The sequence below is a fragment of the Corvus moneduloides genome, chromosome 2 (assembly GCF_009650955.1).
Source record: "Corvus moneduloides isolate bCorMon1 chromosome 2, bCorMon1.pri, whole genome shotgun sequence".
NCBI lineage: Eukaryota > Metazoa > Chordata > Aves > Passeriformes > Corvidae > Corvus > Corvus moneduloides.
In genome coordinates this window covers 9,694,032-9,709,274 of record NC_045477.1, presented here as the reverse complement: position 1 = coordinate 9,709,274, position 15,243 = coordinate 9,694,032, and the positions used below count along the sequence as shown (strand labels likewise).

General features: G+C 37.7%; 1 protein-coding gene across 8 annotated transcripts in view; it reads right to left on the bottom strand.

Moving 5' to 3' along the window:
* Positions 1 to 15,243, bottom strand: part of ROBO1 (roundabout guidance receptor 1) — a 701,856-nt gene that overhangs the window by 53,049 nt on the left and 633,564 nt on the right. For 7 of the 8 annotated variants that reach the window (XM_032096989.1, XM_032097028.1, XM_032097020.1 and 4 more), the window contains 7 exons: positions 12,366 to 12,374; positions 9,560 to 9,684; positions 7,513 to 7,684; positions 4,809 to 5,014; positions 3,349 to 3,430; positions 3,012 to 3,180; positions 2,747 to 2,913 (listed from right to left, as the gene is read on the bottom strand). In XM_032096989.1, the coding sequence (XP_031952880.1) occupies positions 2,747 to 2,913; positions 3,012 to 3,180; positions 3,349 to 3,430; positions 4,809 to 5,014; positions 7,513 to 7,684; positions 9,560 to 9,684; positions 12,366 to 12,374 (930 nt within the window). The remainder of the gene's footprint in view (positions 1 to 2,746; positions 2,914 to 3,011; positions 3,181 to 3,348; positions 3,431 to 4,808; positions 5,015 to 7,512; positions 7,685 to 9,559; positions 9,685 to 12,365; positions 12,375 to 15,243) is intronic. The other variant, XM_032096980.1, reaches the window with a different exon arrangement.

Genomic DNA, 15,243 nt, shown 5'->3' with positions numbered 1-15,243 from the left:
CTGCTGGGAAGAGAAAATGTTCTGTTGCCCACTGCCCATTCCAAGAGACCAGGAAACCTATACAGAACAGGAAAAGCAGAAGCTGTATCTTTAGATAAATTCATGACAAACTTACTTGGAGTTACTACAAAATAATGTTAACAACCAGAGAAAACAAAAATTAGTCATATGGCTGCAGCTTCTCTAATGGCAAGAGGCTTCTGTAAACGGGAGGCAGAGCACAGCTGAGGGCTGTCTGGATCGTCTGATATTTGGTCTATCCTATAGCTGGAAGGATTATTCATATGCATGAAGGGACAAATTCCTCTCAAAACACACAATGGTACAATGAAAACACATAGTTTTTGCATATTGAGCCCTTGGAAAGCATTTAACTGAAATTGAATGACTGTCAGATGTGTAAAATTTACAGGGTAATCACTAAGAGGGCATCTAAAACGTACTGTGGAAAGCAGAGTAACATAGTTTCTGTTTTGAGTTCACATCTCAACTCCTTGATCACTTCATTTTAAACAAATACCATGCTGACTATGGCTAAAATGCTATGACTGGAAATTCATGAAAAGTACTTGTAGTGATTTCTGCTGAGGTTAATGTGTAGTCAGTGAGTGACAAATCTGGATTCTTAGCAAGCAACATCAGTAAAAACAAAACCAAAAAAAAAGCCTCTACTGTGTCCCTGCTATATCCTCATGCAGTATGTTCTGCAAACAGTCCACAGTCACAGTATTTCCCTCCTCCCAAAGTTTGAAAGCATTAAAAATAAAAGCTTCTGTTTGGGAGCATTGCCTAAATATCACCCTTCTCAGAACAGGGAACAGTAACAGGAAAGCCAGTGGAATACTTAGTTCTAGCTTTGCTAGTCAAAAAAGATGAGTCATCCACAAAAAAAAAATCAAACTATTCCCAGGCTCAGCCACTTGTACATCTGTGCTATACAATGACACTTGTGCTCTCTTGTTTAAGCTCCAAGCTTCCAAGACAGGGACTGCCAGTGAAAACACCTAAGAATGTGGTTGTTAATGTTTGTAAAGTGCAAAGATGAAGGCAGTAGGAAGGCAGTACTGAAGGGATGAAGGCACTGAAGGTAGTAACCTACATTCATCTTCGTTCGTGGACTGAACATGCATTTAGGACTACACCACCCTCTAGACAAAAGTGAACTGGGAAATTGTTGCTTAGAGAGACCACAACTTAAACAAAAATGAAATGGTATTGGAAGAGGAGTAGAACTGCTTTAAAGAACTTGACACTTGATTACATTTCCTACGATTGGAGAAAATTTTATGTGTTAGTTGTTATTGTCACTGATGTATTATGTGGCTCCTGGGTTTTCAGCTCTACTAGGTGCCCAGAGAACAGTGAAGCTTTTCCACGTCATTATAAACCATTCAGTTGAGTGAACAGAACATTTACTGTTTCTCAGAATCAGCTCAGTAATCAGTTAGTTTGGGACAGACACAATACCTCTTCTCATCTCCAAAAATGAAACTACACTACATGAGAAACAGGCTCGTGCAGTTCTATTCCCAGAAATCAGGAATCACTAAAAGGTTACTAAATCTTTCCTTGGTAGCAGACTTGGGAACCTGCACAATCCTGATTTTCCATGGGGCTGTGACTCTGCTGTCTATACATATCCACTGAAATTGTCACCCATCAGGAGAAATGCATAATACCAAAAGACAGCAATGTGAAACTGGTCACTCCCCAGGGGAGATAAGACAGACTTGCTTTCAGACCAACTACACAAAACATGAGAAGTCACCAAAGAAAAACGCTTTGTTTCCTTTAGACAACTTCCTTTCAAAAACCAACATGTTCTTACTTGTGCAAACAAAGAAACAAACATACAACACAGACACTCTTAATAAGCCAGTGGGTCAATTTCTCCAGTAAGTAGGAAGATCAGAAAAACAAACAAACAAAAAAAAAATACGATCTCTATCACTTTTCTTTGAAAAAGAGTGTGTCTAGTTTTCCCCTTCTTAAGAATCTAAGCTTTTCTACTGGAAAAATGCAGGCTTCAGAGCTGCAATGCATTATTCCCTGTACATCACCCTAAGTATCATTTATTGGCTAGAGTGAACACAAAGATAGCTTTAATTTTACGTAGCTGGACTCAGCCCATAGCTGGACTTCAGTCACAGCTGGAGTCAGTGGATGACTCCTTCATTCACTTCTACCCAGACTTTTCTCCCACTTGGCTGTGTGTAAGCACTGCTTTCTACCCTGTTTTACTTCCAACAGTTGTACTATGGAAATACGTCTAACATACTGCCAAAACCTCTTTACAGGTTCATGATGCCAAATTTCTTCAAATTTTCAACTTTTCTCTTTCCTAATACAGCAGAAATCAACTTAGTTTACATGCTGTTTCTCCCCCTGTCTCAGTCTTAAGCCTTATTTGATTCACTGGACATAGTAATAACATTTCCATGGAATTTGAGGATTTGTGTGGGAACTCAAAAAAACCAGGGATTACCTTGGTTGCTAGCAAGAGCTATTCTGCAAGTTGGAACTATCTTTGGATAAGAGATACTAGAGTTCCCTTAGGCAATGCAACATGCTGTCAGAGTCTGTGTTATAGAGAAATACAAGTTTAAACTCTGTATTTTATGTAGTATATATTATAGCCAGGCTAGGTAGACAGTCCAAAGCTACCAGAATTCCTGCATCTGGTATTGCTTAGCCAACTTGTGACAGCTGCTGTGGACACCCAAAATGTTCAGTATCAAGAAGTTACCTTGAGTTTTCACTGGATCAGATATTTGGCTTGGGTCGCTCAGCCCGTACGCATTGGCTGCTCTCACAAGGAAGAGATAAATTGCATTTGGTTTTAGCCCTTTAACTGCAAAACTCTCCGTTTTCACATTTTCAGCCACAGTTTGCCAGCTGCTCCCTGATGCATGGCTAGAGATAAAACACACAACAGCAGGTTAGCATGTGGTTCTTTAGCAACGCATTACACGTAAAGATACAGACAGCAAGATCACACAAGACTCATATACCTGAAGGCCTCAATTATGTAAGAGGTTGGTGTTGCACCTGAATTCAAATTAGGTTGCCATGACAACGTTACTGTATTTCTGCTGACATCTGTAACCTCAGGCTTTGATGGAGCACTAGGAATCAAGTTTGGGTCAGTGGGTCTTGGTGGCTGCACTGGGACTCCAAACTCTAACAAAAGGAGAGAGAAATGCTGAGTATGGACAGGAAGCAGCTGTCAGCTAAATGCTGCTCATATCTGCACCGGCAATTTATGACAGAGTCAGATAAGTTCTGCATTTCAATTGCTGTTTTTTCTTCATGTACTTTCTCCACAGAGAGGAACCCTAATGGATTTACCTTGAACCTCTATGTATGCACTCCATGTCGCTTCGCCACTCGGGGTTGAAGCAATGCAGGTGTACCGGCCGGTGTCGCCCAGCTGAACGGGAGAGGAGAAGAATAAATATTTGCAACAATCAGGCACTCAGGGTGCTAGAGAAGTAATTATGGCTCTTTGTGTTCCCCCATGAATATGGATAAATGTATTAGCCCGCAAAAACTTCGCACCAGAAACTTCTTCCATTAGAAGTTACGATTTTGACAAAACAAAAATGGGTATTTATTTCTGAGCAGTCACAAAATAAATGCTGCAGATTCTAATTTAATATTAACTAATCTGTGATGAGCAAACTGAAGGCCATTTCCTGTAGCATTTATTCCTTACTCTGCAGAGGTCCTAACAAATAAATTGAGAAGGAACTCAGATGACAAGACCTCATGCAACTGTCAACCTTCTACATAAATAATGCCAGGGGATTTATCGGGACTGGAGCACCGGAGAACATGTCATCCTTAAAGCAAAGCTTAAATATTGCAGAGGCTACATATGGGGCTCCCTGTGTTAGTATAAATTTCACTCTGCAGCAGACCCGAAAAAGAATCTCCATATGCTATCCTCATCCAGTTCTGAATGTTTGATTATTTGTCCATATGTGACTTAATCACATTTCAAAAGAGTTTCTTTTTTTGCTCCCAAAAAAGAAATGCTATCCTCCTCAGGTCCCAGCCTCAGCAGACAAACTGAATGGAAGTGATCAAAAATCAGAGGTTCTAAGCCAGTCTAACTTGTAATTGGCAGCAGGACAACTCAAGGGAATGTGGTAAAGTGATGTATTCAGCCTAATTTAAAACAAACTTACTACATTTCAAACCACAGATAAGATAGCAGAGAACAGCCAGGATGCTACAACTTCACATTTTAGAACATTTTAGACCGTGCAATGCATGACTAGCAGCAATACTGGCCAGGTACTATAACTCCCTGAGGAAGCCAGGTATTTGACAGGTGGTTAACCATCTTAAGCTTTGTTACACTGTACTAGTGAGCATGTTTAAACACTGAAAACTCCTCTGAAAAAGCTGTGTACAGGGCTCTATTACTGCATATGCTAAACAAAGATTTTCTTTAACAACATTTGAATTAACTACATCATTTTAATCTATTAGTGCTAAAGCCCAAATAATGTAATGATTTGTCTTACTGAAATATTCCCCTTCATGTTTTAAGTACCAAGTAATTCCCTTAATTAATACCTCTAAAGAGCATTTTTCCTTATGAAATCAGAAATAATGTGCCCTAGGCAGGTGTTACGCATAAAGAATATACTATCTGAAAACATGAAGTATCAAATATTTTAGTACATTTATGTAACATTTCATTAATTCTAAATGTAGGGTTTACTACATCAGAAATGCCTGGAGGTGAAGGCACAAACTGAAACAACCAACCAGAAAACCCATTTGCCAGTTCAGGCTACCTTGGCATATCGGATCTGCAGTGCTCCTGTCTCCAGCTGCTTGATGCGAGAGTCTTGGGTGGAAATGAGGATCCCATCCTTCTTCCAGAGGATAGTGGGCATTAAAGTGCCTGTGGCCACACAGTTCAGTACTAAAGTACCATCTACAGCTACAGTCTGATTCACAGGACCCTGCCGAATGACAGGGGGAGGCCGGTCTGCAATCACTGCCAGGAGGAACAACAGGAAAGACATTTCTGAAACTGGAAGCAATTTTCTAATCATCTAAGCAACAGCAGTTGCTCGAGGCTTTGAAACAAACTAAAAATAATTAAACAAGTAATTAAAGTGGGAGGCATGCATTATTCAGGGCAGGGTGCATTATAATGATGCGCAGCTACGGAAGTTTAAAATGATACACAACACAGTATTTTCAGAACAGAGAAGTATTGCATATTATACACTGGTATCCTCCAGGCATTCTCCAAGCCCAATGTCTTTATGAAGCGATAATGGGAAAAGAAAGGACTTCCCAGATTCTTTGGCAAGGCACAGACTTCACCTTTTCCACCTTTTACCACTGGCAGGCCTGTATAACACAGCTCATACTTCCAGCATTTAAAGACAGAGAAAAAGGAGGTAGGCAATCAGGGGAAAACCTGACAAATACCTACTGCTTAAATAACCATTTTTTATGTGGCACCAACTCATCTTGGTGCTGTTCCTTAATCGTGAGATGCCAAGCAGTAGGGTAAAGCAAACGCAAATGGATAGAACCGTATCGGAAAAATCTCATCTACAAAAGATTTTTCCAGTAGTTTCTGACTTTTATGATGACTTCAAAGCCACAAAGAAAATCCCACAGTGTGTCTATGTCAATTATAATGCATCTTTCACACAATGGAAATTAAATGCTATTGATAGGCTATTTAATTCTACTGCACAGAAAAATATAAACCGGTCTCAGCATTCACAGAAAAAAGAATGACTGTCTTCCATTATCCAAAAAAAAGAGGTAAAAGTTATCTTGTGTTTTGGGAATCTGCTCTACCTGTACCATCCAAGATGACATGGATTGATGACCTGAAAATAGCCATAATTTTAAATGTCATAAATCTGCTCAGCAGTGGCATGGGGCTCATGTAACTTAAAAACTGGTTTGGTGGCTGAAATAGAAACCTGAAGTTCTGATAACTTGTGAACATCAGATATTTCTCAATTACTTTTCATAACAACAGACAGGATGTTAGCACTGCTTTTTTTGGCTAAATTCCAACTCCCATAATTTCATTTGCATGTTCAAACAACACTCTGTTTTCAACTGCTTTATTTATCCATTAGTTCTTGTCCCAGCCTGTTGGTACACACTTTGAGGCCATTACGACTTTTCTCTGTAGAGACAGTCAAAATAAGCCCACTTATAATTTGTACTTGACTTTGACAAGTTTGTCAAGAGCTTTGCAGCTGGCAAAGGTAAGGAGTTGATTGATCTGTACTTTATAGAAGAAATCTAATGACACTGAAATTCATGGCTAGTTTTAGTGCCACTGAAGCTGACGACAACTCCTCCTACCTTTAGGAAAACCATTCATAAAGGTATTCTAATACCTTTAGGAATATTCAGCATATTCTGCCTTCACTTTTATAGAAGTACCAGAAACTGTCCCAAGACACTACAAAAAACAACTACTCACCAGATCAATCCAGAGCATATAGTAAAAAAAATGCATTTAAATTGATTATTTCCAAGTTCAGATGGCGTAAGTCATTAGCAGAAAACCATTTTAACATCCTTAATTTTCTATTTTAAATTTATTTCTCACCTTCCCATGGCCTTCTCCCCATTGAAAAAATGGAAAGAAGAGGATTAGGAAATGTGGCTTACAACTTGTGAGGAAGCAGAAGGGATGTAGTCCTATTCCTCCAATCTCAATCCAGGGGGAGGGGGAGATAAATAAACAATTTAATCCTACAGGCTCACTGCATGTTTCTAGAATTTTACTAGTTTTGTTTTCTATAGGGCGAAGGGCTACTTTATGGAAACTCTTCTCAGACAAGAGCTTCCCTCTGCTCAAATTCTCTGCTCTTACCCTCCTTCTCTGTAAATGCTAAGATTAGTATTTTCCCTGTGTATATACTCTGCTGTTAAAAATAAGAAGTATTTCTGATAATTGGCAAACTGGCCTCACATCAGCACCTATTACTGCTTGTAGACATGCTCCCTGTAGCTTTTTCATCTTATATTTTTTCCCAACCACTCCTTAAAAAGGATGTACAATTTCTATGTTTTTCTGCTGATCTCCATACAGGTTGATATTTTTTCCTTGCTAAAACATAATATTAAGAAACAAGGAAAAAACCAGGTAAATGGAAATGCTATGCAAATGGCCACACAATAAAAGGGATAAAGAACCAGGCAGTAAGCAATCTGAAAGTAAATTAAATCCAGTGGGGGAAGCTAAAAAGGAGTCAGATAAAAATTAACAGATCCGACCAAAATCCATAAACTGAATATACTTACCAATATAAAACGGAAATATAGTGTTACACATTATCCAGAATTTTAAACCCCTGACAGAGGTGGCTAAAACAGGATTTTTATGTTCAAAGAAACATGAAATCCACATTTATGCAAAACAGATTTCAAAGTAGTGTCACATAACCGCACTGCTGTCTTCAAATAAAAATAAAAAACTTGGAAATGATAAAATGAATCTATGATTACCATCTGTAACTTCCAAGTAGGCTTTTGTTATGATACTTCCTGCAACATTTAAAGTCTGGCAGATGTAGTACCCAACATCAGATCTCTGGACATTGGTGATGGTGAGGTCTCCTGTCTGGGAAACTGAAAATCGGCTGGATGACTGAGGGGGCTGGTATGAGAAAAGCAGATTCTAAAAGATGTACAGGAAAGAAAGAGGGGAAAAAACAAGTTAAATAAGTTCAAACATCAATAAGCATAACTTCAATATAACTAAACAAATGAATCTTTTCACATTATACAGAAAACATTCTGCTCTTCATGTCTTAAGCATGTCTATACCACAATGGGAATAGCTGCTGTAGGATTTTTTTATGATAAAATAGGTGCAGATATGCACATAGAATTGTGTAAGACTTCTTGGATTGCAATAACACTCTCTAGGATCAATACTGGACTTTGCACAAAGTATAACAGAGTCTAGTGAAGATGTGAAATGTACAGATACCGCAATGGTGCAAGCAACTGTGGTGAACCTCAGTCATTTGCTTTAATGTTCTTTTTAGAACTTGCTCCAAGGCATTCGTTTTCTTTCATTTAAATGCAGATGGTGGTTTATTTATCTGTATTTTAACATTTGCCTTCCTACCAATGGAGCAGTTTTTAAAAAAGAGATGTTCTGTAGGTCTCTCTGAACAGAGTGCTTGTGTTTTATGAGAAGTCTTATAACACAGAATTAAATCCTATGCCTATTTAGATAGTTTGTGTATAAAGTACGTAGTATTTACCAAAAATCAGTTGAGGGTTGAATTCCTACCTCTGGCTGAACAACTTGTGAACGAGAATACTTCAGGATCACAGAGGTTATATTTATCTCTTTTTCTTGGCTAACTAAATTTTGCATTTTCAAAAACTGTCCAAAAGAATTGGACACAATATTCTCCATATCAGCAAACCCTATTCATTGACCTCCTCTTTCATTTCTCTCAATCATCACAAGTGGTCACCACTCAGCAGAGTCAAAAATGAGAAAAAAAAACCAAAACCAAACAAAGATGTACTAGACAACATATGGCTAAATAAATAAATAAATAAATGGAATAGAAGCATAATATACTGCTATAAATACACCACTGAAGATTACCATCTAAATTTAGTTAGCAGTCTAGTTGTACTTAGGTATTCAGACAGAAATGTTGCAAATGGAGTAAAGAAGCCCATTTCCAAGTGTTCTCAATTTCTCTGCCCTATTGTTTCGTAACACAAAGAACCCTGTCATATACTCTTGCACCATTCATTCCTTCATTCACAGGAGAACCAGAATCCCATATTCCTTCTTTCCTTCCAATAAAGAATACTTTGTGTCACATCCCTCCTTCAAAAGATGACTTTGAAAGAAAACTGCAATTCTCTTTCTGTGCTGTATTGTGTTTCATCCACTGGCTTTCAAGATCCTTTACAAAGAAGATGAAAATAATTTTCCCTCCCATTCAAATAAGGAACCTGGGAGAAAAAGTGACCTATTCAGGTATGGTCTGTCAGTCAACTGATAGAGTGGGAAAGTAGTTCTCCTCAGCCCAGAACTAGAGTCCTACCCATGCAGTGATGGAGATCAATGGAGCAAATGGTTTAGTTTGCCAGAAACTCAAAAACACGTGGCAAACTAACAGCTGCACCATAAACCCAAAGCCAAACTTTCTGAAAATCTGGCAGTGTTTGGGGGTTCAACCAATTTCAGCATAAGTCATCTCTCCATTTCTTAGAAGTTCTCCCTGTTAGGTGAAAGACATTATCGGAGTAGTGAAACATGGAATGTTTCCAGTTGATTCACAGATTTATTTTTACATTCATGGAGAAAATGGGAGACAGCAAAACATAGATAACCTTTCCACTAAGGCTGACATCACTTAGCATGCATGTGACTTAGAAGTAAAGAATAAGTATCCAGCATCTCCAAGCTCTAAGCTTGTTTTCCACATCTTTAAAACAATAATTAAAATACTCTTCTCTCATGTGAAATCATCTCTTCAAGAAACTGCCAGGAAGGAGGACAGAAGGGCTTTTTTACCTGACTCCCTTCTCTCCGCCAGAAGATGGCTGGCTGAGGGTTTCCAGTTGCTTCACACTGGAAAGTCACTGTTCTCCCCAGTGCAGCTACCTGGTCTCGAGGCTTTACAACAAACTGTGGAGGCTCTGAAAGGAAAACACCAAAAAAGAAATAAATCACACTGCCATCAGCTCATTTGAAAGAACAATTTTCCTCCTGACTTTAAATGGTATAAACCAGAACAGTGAAGTCTCTTTAATAAGGAGAGGCAGCACAAAGACACCACCAGTCTCTAACAGCCACAGCTTCAGCACCAGTCAGATCATCTTTTCTGTGTCTGGACCTCCCAGTTAAAACTCTGACTGTGCAACATGTGCTTTTAGTGCTGACCCGGGGTACACGGAAATAAGTCCCACCAGCTTGATGAGACAACTTGCAGAGCAACAGTCACCAATACAAACAAATCTGTTACAATTTGGTTCTTAAAGGAGGAATAGGGCTGCAAGCCAGAATGGAGAAATCTTTGAGAGACAACTGGCCCAGGGGCCATACTTTGTTAAGGGCTGCAAGACACACTGCTGAGTAACTATGAATTCAGGCTTACACACACAAAACTCATCATCTCTGGCTTAGGAAAGTTGAGCAGAGAAAAAGCCCTTAAGTGCTTATATAACAGACTTTTGATGTAGTCATAGTCTCAAAAAAACTTGAAGTCAAAAGCCCAAGAAATACTATTCAAATTATAACCACTTAAAATCTCCAGTTCAAACACACTGAGAAGGACTGAATTTAAAGGAACAGCAGAGCTAAATGTCTTCCTCATTTACATAGGTAAGAGCATGTTCAAACAAAATATAAATGCAAATGAAGGCAAATTTGAAACATCTGCTCAGCCTAACATTATAAATACTGCCAGTATTGTTTGATTTATACTGACTTCAACAACCCCTTCATCCAGTAGTAAAGAGAATGTCAAAAAATCGTGTCAGTCACATGAAAAAAAAAAATCAGCATAGATGATATTAGATAGCTTGGTGATGCTAGCAGAGGAAAAAATCTAGCGTGTTCTATAGGCTGTTAACTCCTGCTTCTTGAAAAAATGTGCATTAAATGAAAGCCCATTTATTTATTAATTTCCAATTCCTTCTGATCATCTGTCTGAAACTAATTATGCTCTCCCTCTTCTCTGGATTGAGAATAAAGGGCATGTTTTGTATCTGACTTTAAGAAATCAAGCGATTTTTGTTTAATTCCTTTTTTTTCCCTTGTGAACAATGATGTTTCCACAAGATTTTCCCTTAAAAACAACGTAACATATGTAATGCAAAGATGTGTTTTATAAACACCCAGCAGTAGTAGCTTTATCTAGAATAGATTCAATAACACTTAAGTCTTTAAAAAAAAAAATCTCTTTCAGTGTTTCTGTGGGCCAATTTTTGCAGTTATCTGTTCCCCATGCCTTGTTTCTGCTTCCTGGCGAGTTCATATCAGAATATATTCTTCCTACGACACTCCTGCTTTGAGAGGAATTTTTGAAGCATAAAACTGCTGTCTACATTTGGATGCAAATGCTTCCTTTCCTAGCATTTCCTTAGATAAGAAACTATGCATGTTTGCCAAGTGAAGCCAAGATTGACCTACTGTAATTAGCAGACTTCAAAACATTTAGCTCCGAGACATTCAACCAGTACTTTGGAAGAAGATGTGGGAAGGCTTTGACATGACAGCACGTTTCATTTGGAAGGGAGGGAGAACTGGCTGGGGGTTTGCCACAGGGTTGTGAGGCATGAGGGGGAAATGGAGATGAGGGTGAAGCACCTTTGTTATGCTGCTAGATTCTAATAACAAGAATAAATTTAGCATATAGTTAAATTTAGGGCTTGGCTGGTTCTGCACTAGTCTGTGACACAATGCCACACAATATGGAACTGAGGGTTTCTAAATCCTGTGCTAGTGCAGAGGATTGATGAGGTTTCAGATTTCATTGAACTTCAGGACAGGTGCAACTATAAAGAGATTGAAATGGTTCTGACCACCGGAGAAATAGTTGAATGGTTGTGGTTACAGTACCTCAAGATGACCATTCAGGGACTACTTAACACAAAAAAGAAGGGGGAATTTAGTCTCTCATAGGCAGCCATGGTAGAATTTATGAAATGTAAGTAGGTACATCTTTCTCTTATTTTAAATACATATTTTGTATGGATACTACTCTAAATATATATGCATATTGCCCATATGCGTATTATTCTAAATCTATTGCCATTAAGGTAAATAATAAAAATCTTACTAGCTTCAATGTTAGAAGAATTAAACAGGGTTAAGTGAAACTATTATTAAATTCCATTCTATGTTAACTGTACTGGAAACTTTTTCATTGCCTTTTGTTTTTAATATCAGTCTGATTTCACACCTTGGGTCACATACATGTGGTATGCAATGATGAGACTTTAAAAGATGCCAAGAAATTAATCTCTATAAGAAAAGAACAACTTTTATCCCAGAAAACTTTTAACCAAATGCGATTTTTTTAGCACACTCTGAAGCTCAACCCGTGCAGTCACTGAAAAGAGGAGGCATTAGGATTTGACTCGTTACATCATATAAAAACAGACAGAAAGTTTGCAACCCATTACCTTTCTCTTTGCCATTAAGTTACCCATACTTCATGCAGAATTTATTCTGTTCGATGTGTCTTGCCAATAACAAGTAAAGGATGGGAGCTGACTGGTTGGAGGACATGGAGGGGGATGGATGGGAAGGGGAGGAGAAGTTCCCGTCACAGTGATACGATGACTAGAAGATGGCCAATAAAATTTCAACTTACCAGACACAACTAAAAACAAAAACAAAACAAAAAGAAAACATGGAATAAATAAAATTGAACAGACATGAAACAAAGCAAAGAATAAAGCAAAATTTGAAAAAAAAAAAAAAAAAAAATGGATCCTTGGTAAGGACCTTAGAAAGCAAACATATATTCTGATATATGAAAAATAGGTTTAAAATGTTGAACAACATATTTTCAATTTGATTTTTAAGCAGCAGTCTCTATCAAATACTGAAAGTAGGTGGTAGAGGAAAATGGGGGACTGAAATACTCGTCAGTCAGTCTGGGTTCTACTCCAAGCCTTTCTAATGAACTGATGTGTACCTGGAGTATCTTTTTTTCCACATTATCATTATTTCTCTGCACCAAGATCTTTCTACGGTAAAATTAACTTAAAATCTCCAGTAAGTATCAATCTGCAACATTGCTGAAATAGAACAGTAACATTTACAGCCTTTCTTAAGCATCCAAACATTTACAAATGGAATATATTTTTCTGAGGTTAATATCTATTAAAAAAGAAAGTTTATTAAAAAAATTAATAATATGCTAAGGCATTTAGGCCACACATGAATCTCTTTAGTATAGGATTGCTGTGTCACAGTCATAAGGCTCACTATTAAATTGTAAATGCAAAGTAAACCACAATTAAAACTAGTTTGAAAAGATTCTTAACCCTTTTTTTTTGTCCCCAAAATCTGAATGTCATTAAAATATTCAAAACCAAACATTTACTGCAAAATACTAGATTTTTCAATGGAAATCGTCACTGGTAAATTATAAAATGTTAAATTATTCTTCAACCATCATAGTTCAAAATTTTCATAAACTTTGCAATGGCTCAGATCCTGGTAAGGTAACTTTGCTTATAAAAGAAAGGCCTGTTAGAAAGTATTCCAACTTCATCTTAGTGACAGAAAGAACAGATAGAAAATCAAAAGCAAGAAGCAATGCATTTTGAAAACATACACTAACCAAAAAAAAAAAAAAAAAAAGTAAATAAAATAAGGTTAATTGGTGATAGTTGCAGTAAAGGTCAAAAAATATATAGTTTTTAAAAGCATGCTTCACTTTGGTCTTATCATTTTATGCTGAGAGTAAACCCACTCTTGTTCAGCAAGGGCACACTTTCGCATTGAGTAGCTAAGCACCCTCAAATCACCATCCCCTGATAAACACATATAGAAAATCAGTAACATCCACTTTGCCAACATTCATCAGGCATGAGGAATCCTGGCCTCCTGCTTTGATAAATACAGAGGACTCCAGCTGTATTATGAAAATGAAGCAGAAAGAGAATCAGATATAATATTGGAATTTGGAACATGCTGAACACAAGAAGCTGCAACTGCATATGCCAAACCCAGATCAAATAGATTTGAGTTTTATATCATAAGAGACTTTTTTTTTAGGGAAATAATCTGAAATAGAGGAAGATGAAATTACCATTTTCCAAAGATTTGAGTTTTAAAGAATTGTTCTGGATGTGCACTAGCCTTAAGTGGTATTTCTCAAAAAGAAAATCAGCATGCATTACTCTGCTTGGATTATCTGCAAGTCTGCAATTCCTAAGAGCAATGGCCAAGAAATACTACACACGAATTCCTGAGAGAAATCTGCTCTTCCCAAGGTTCAGCTCCCAGGTGCTCTTGTTCTTGTGTAACTCTATTTCCCAGTAATCATTACTTTTTAACTGAAAAACTCTTTGCTAAACTTGCAATTGCAATCTGACGTACTCTGGAATTAGAAATGATTCTCCATAAAACACAACTCATTGTACATGAAACAGCCTGATAAGAGACTTAATGGAATGCAATTCTTCCACAGAGGAAACAACTCTGAATTATCTGGTTTCCATTAGTTAAGTAGTGCCAAGAAAAGTTCAGCCTCCTCAGTAGCAATGCAGAGCTGCTCAAGTCCTCTTCTGAAAACTCACTGGAAAAGGCCTAACAGAGAGAAACCTTTCTTGGGTGCTCAATTATATTTCTACAAATTAAATTAACTTTGAAGTGCTGAATTTCCCCTTTTCTTTTTATTAGACATTTCTTACTATAGGCCAAAAATAACCCTGTCAAGCAAATGTTTTTTTGCCCACCTGTGAAAACAGAGGGGATACTGATACATGAAAGTAAATCCCTGTAGAAACAGGGAATCACATTGGTTGCAAATCTGTGGAAAGGGTGAAGTTTCATAGAAAAATTTAAACAATTCTGTCAGAGGGATATCATGTGGTTTAAAAGAACAACAATAATAGCAACATCTACAACAAAGACCACATTCTTAGTTTGATTTGCAGGCTATTGATATCTAAGGTTACTAAAACTGAGAAACGAATAGCTTTTCCTCTATTATAGCATATTTTATTTGACACCACTTTCAATTACAAAGTAAATTAATTTTCCCTGTGTTAATCATGGCTTTTCACATGGCAATTAGGTGGAATAACCTGTTTGTAAAGACAGGAAGTCAGCATGTGAAACCACAACTACCAAAGGAATAGTATTTTTGGCCTTTCATATAATTTCCTTGACATGCAAGGCTTTTCAGGGAAGACGTGTCCAGTCACTGAACAAAAACCAAAAGAAAAGTGGTTTCCAGACCAGTGACGTGATCTTTTAATGCCTTATTCTTTCCAGCAATCCCATCAACCTCACTGGGACTATTGGTATCATTAAATCCGCTCACAGGAGTAGGGATTTGCAGTTTTAGGACTTAAACTATAGCCTAGTACAGTTGCCAGATGTTAATGGAGCAACTATTAAATTTGACAGATGTAGCTTTGCAGGTTCCTATGATAATCAGGTTGGAAGCAACCTCAGAGGTCTCCATTCCAACCTCCTGCTCAAGAGGGTCAGATACAGGGTGAGTCAGGGAT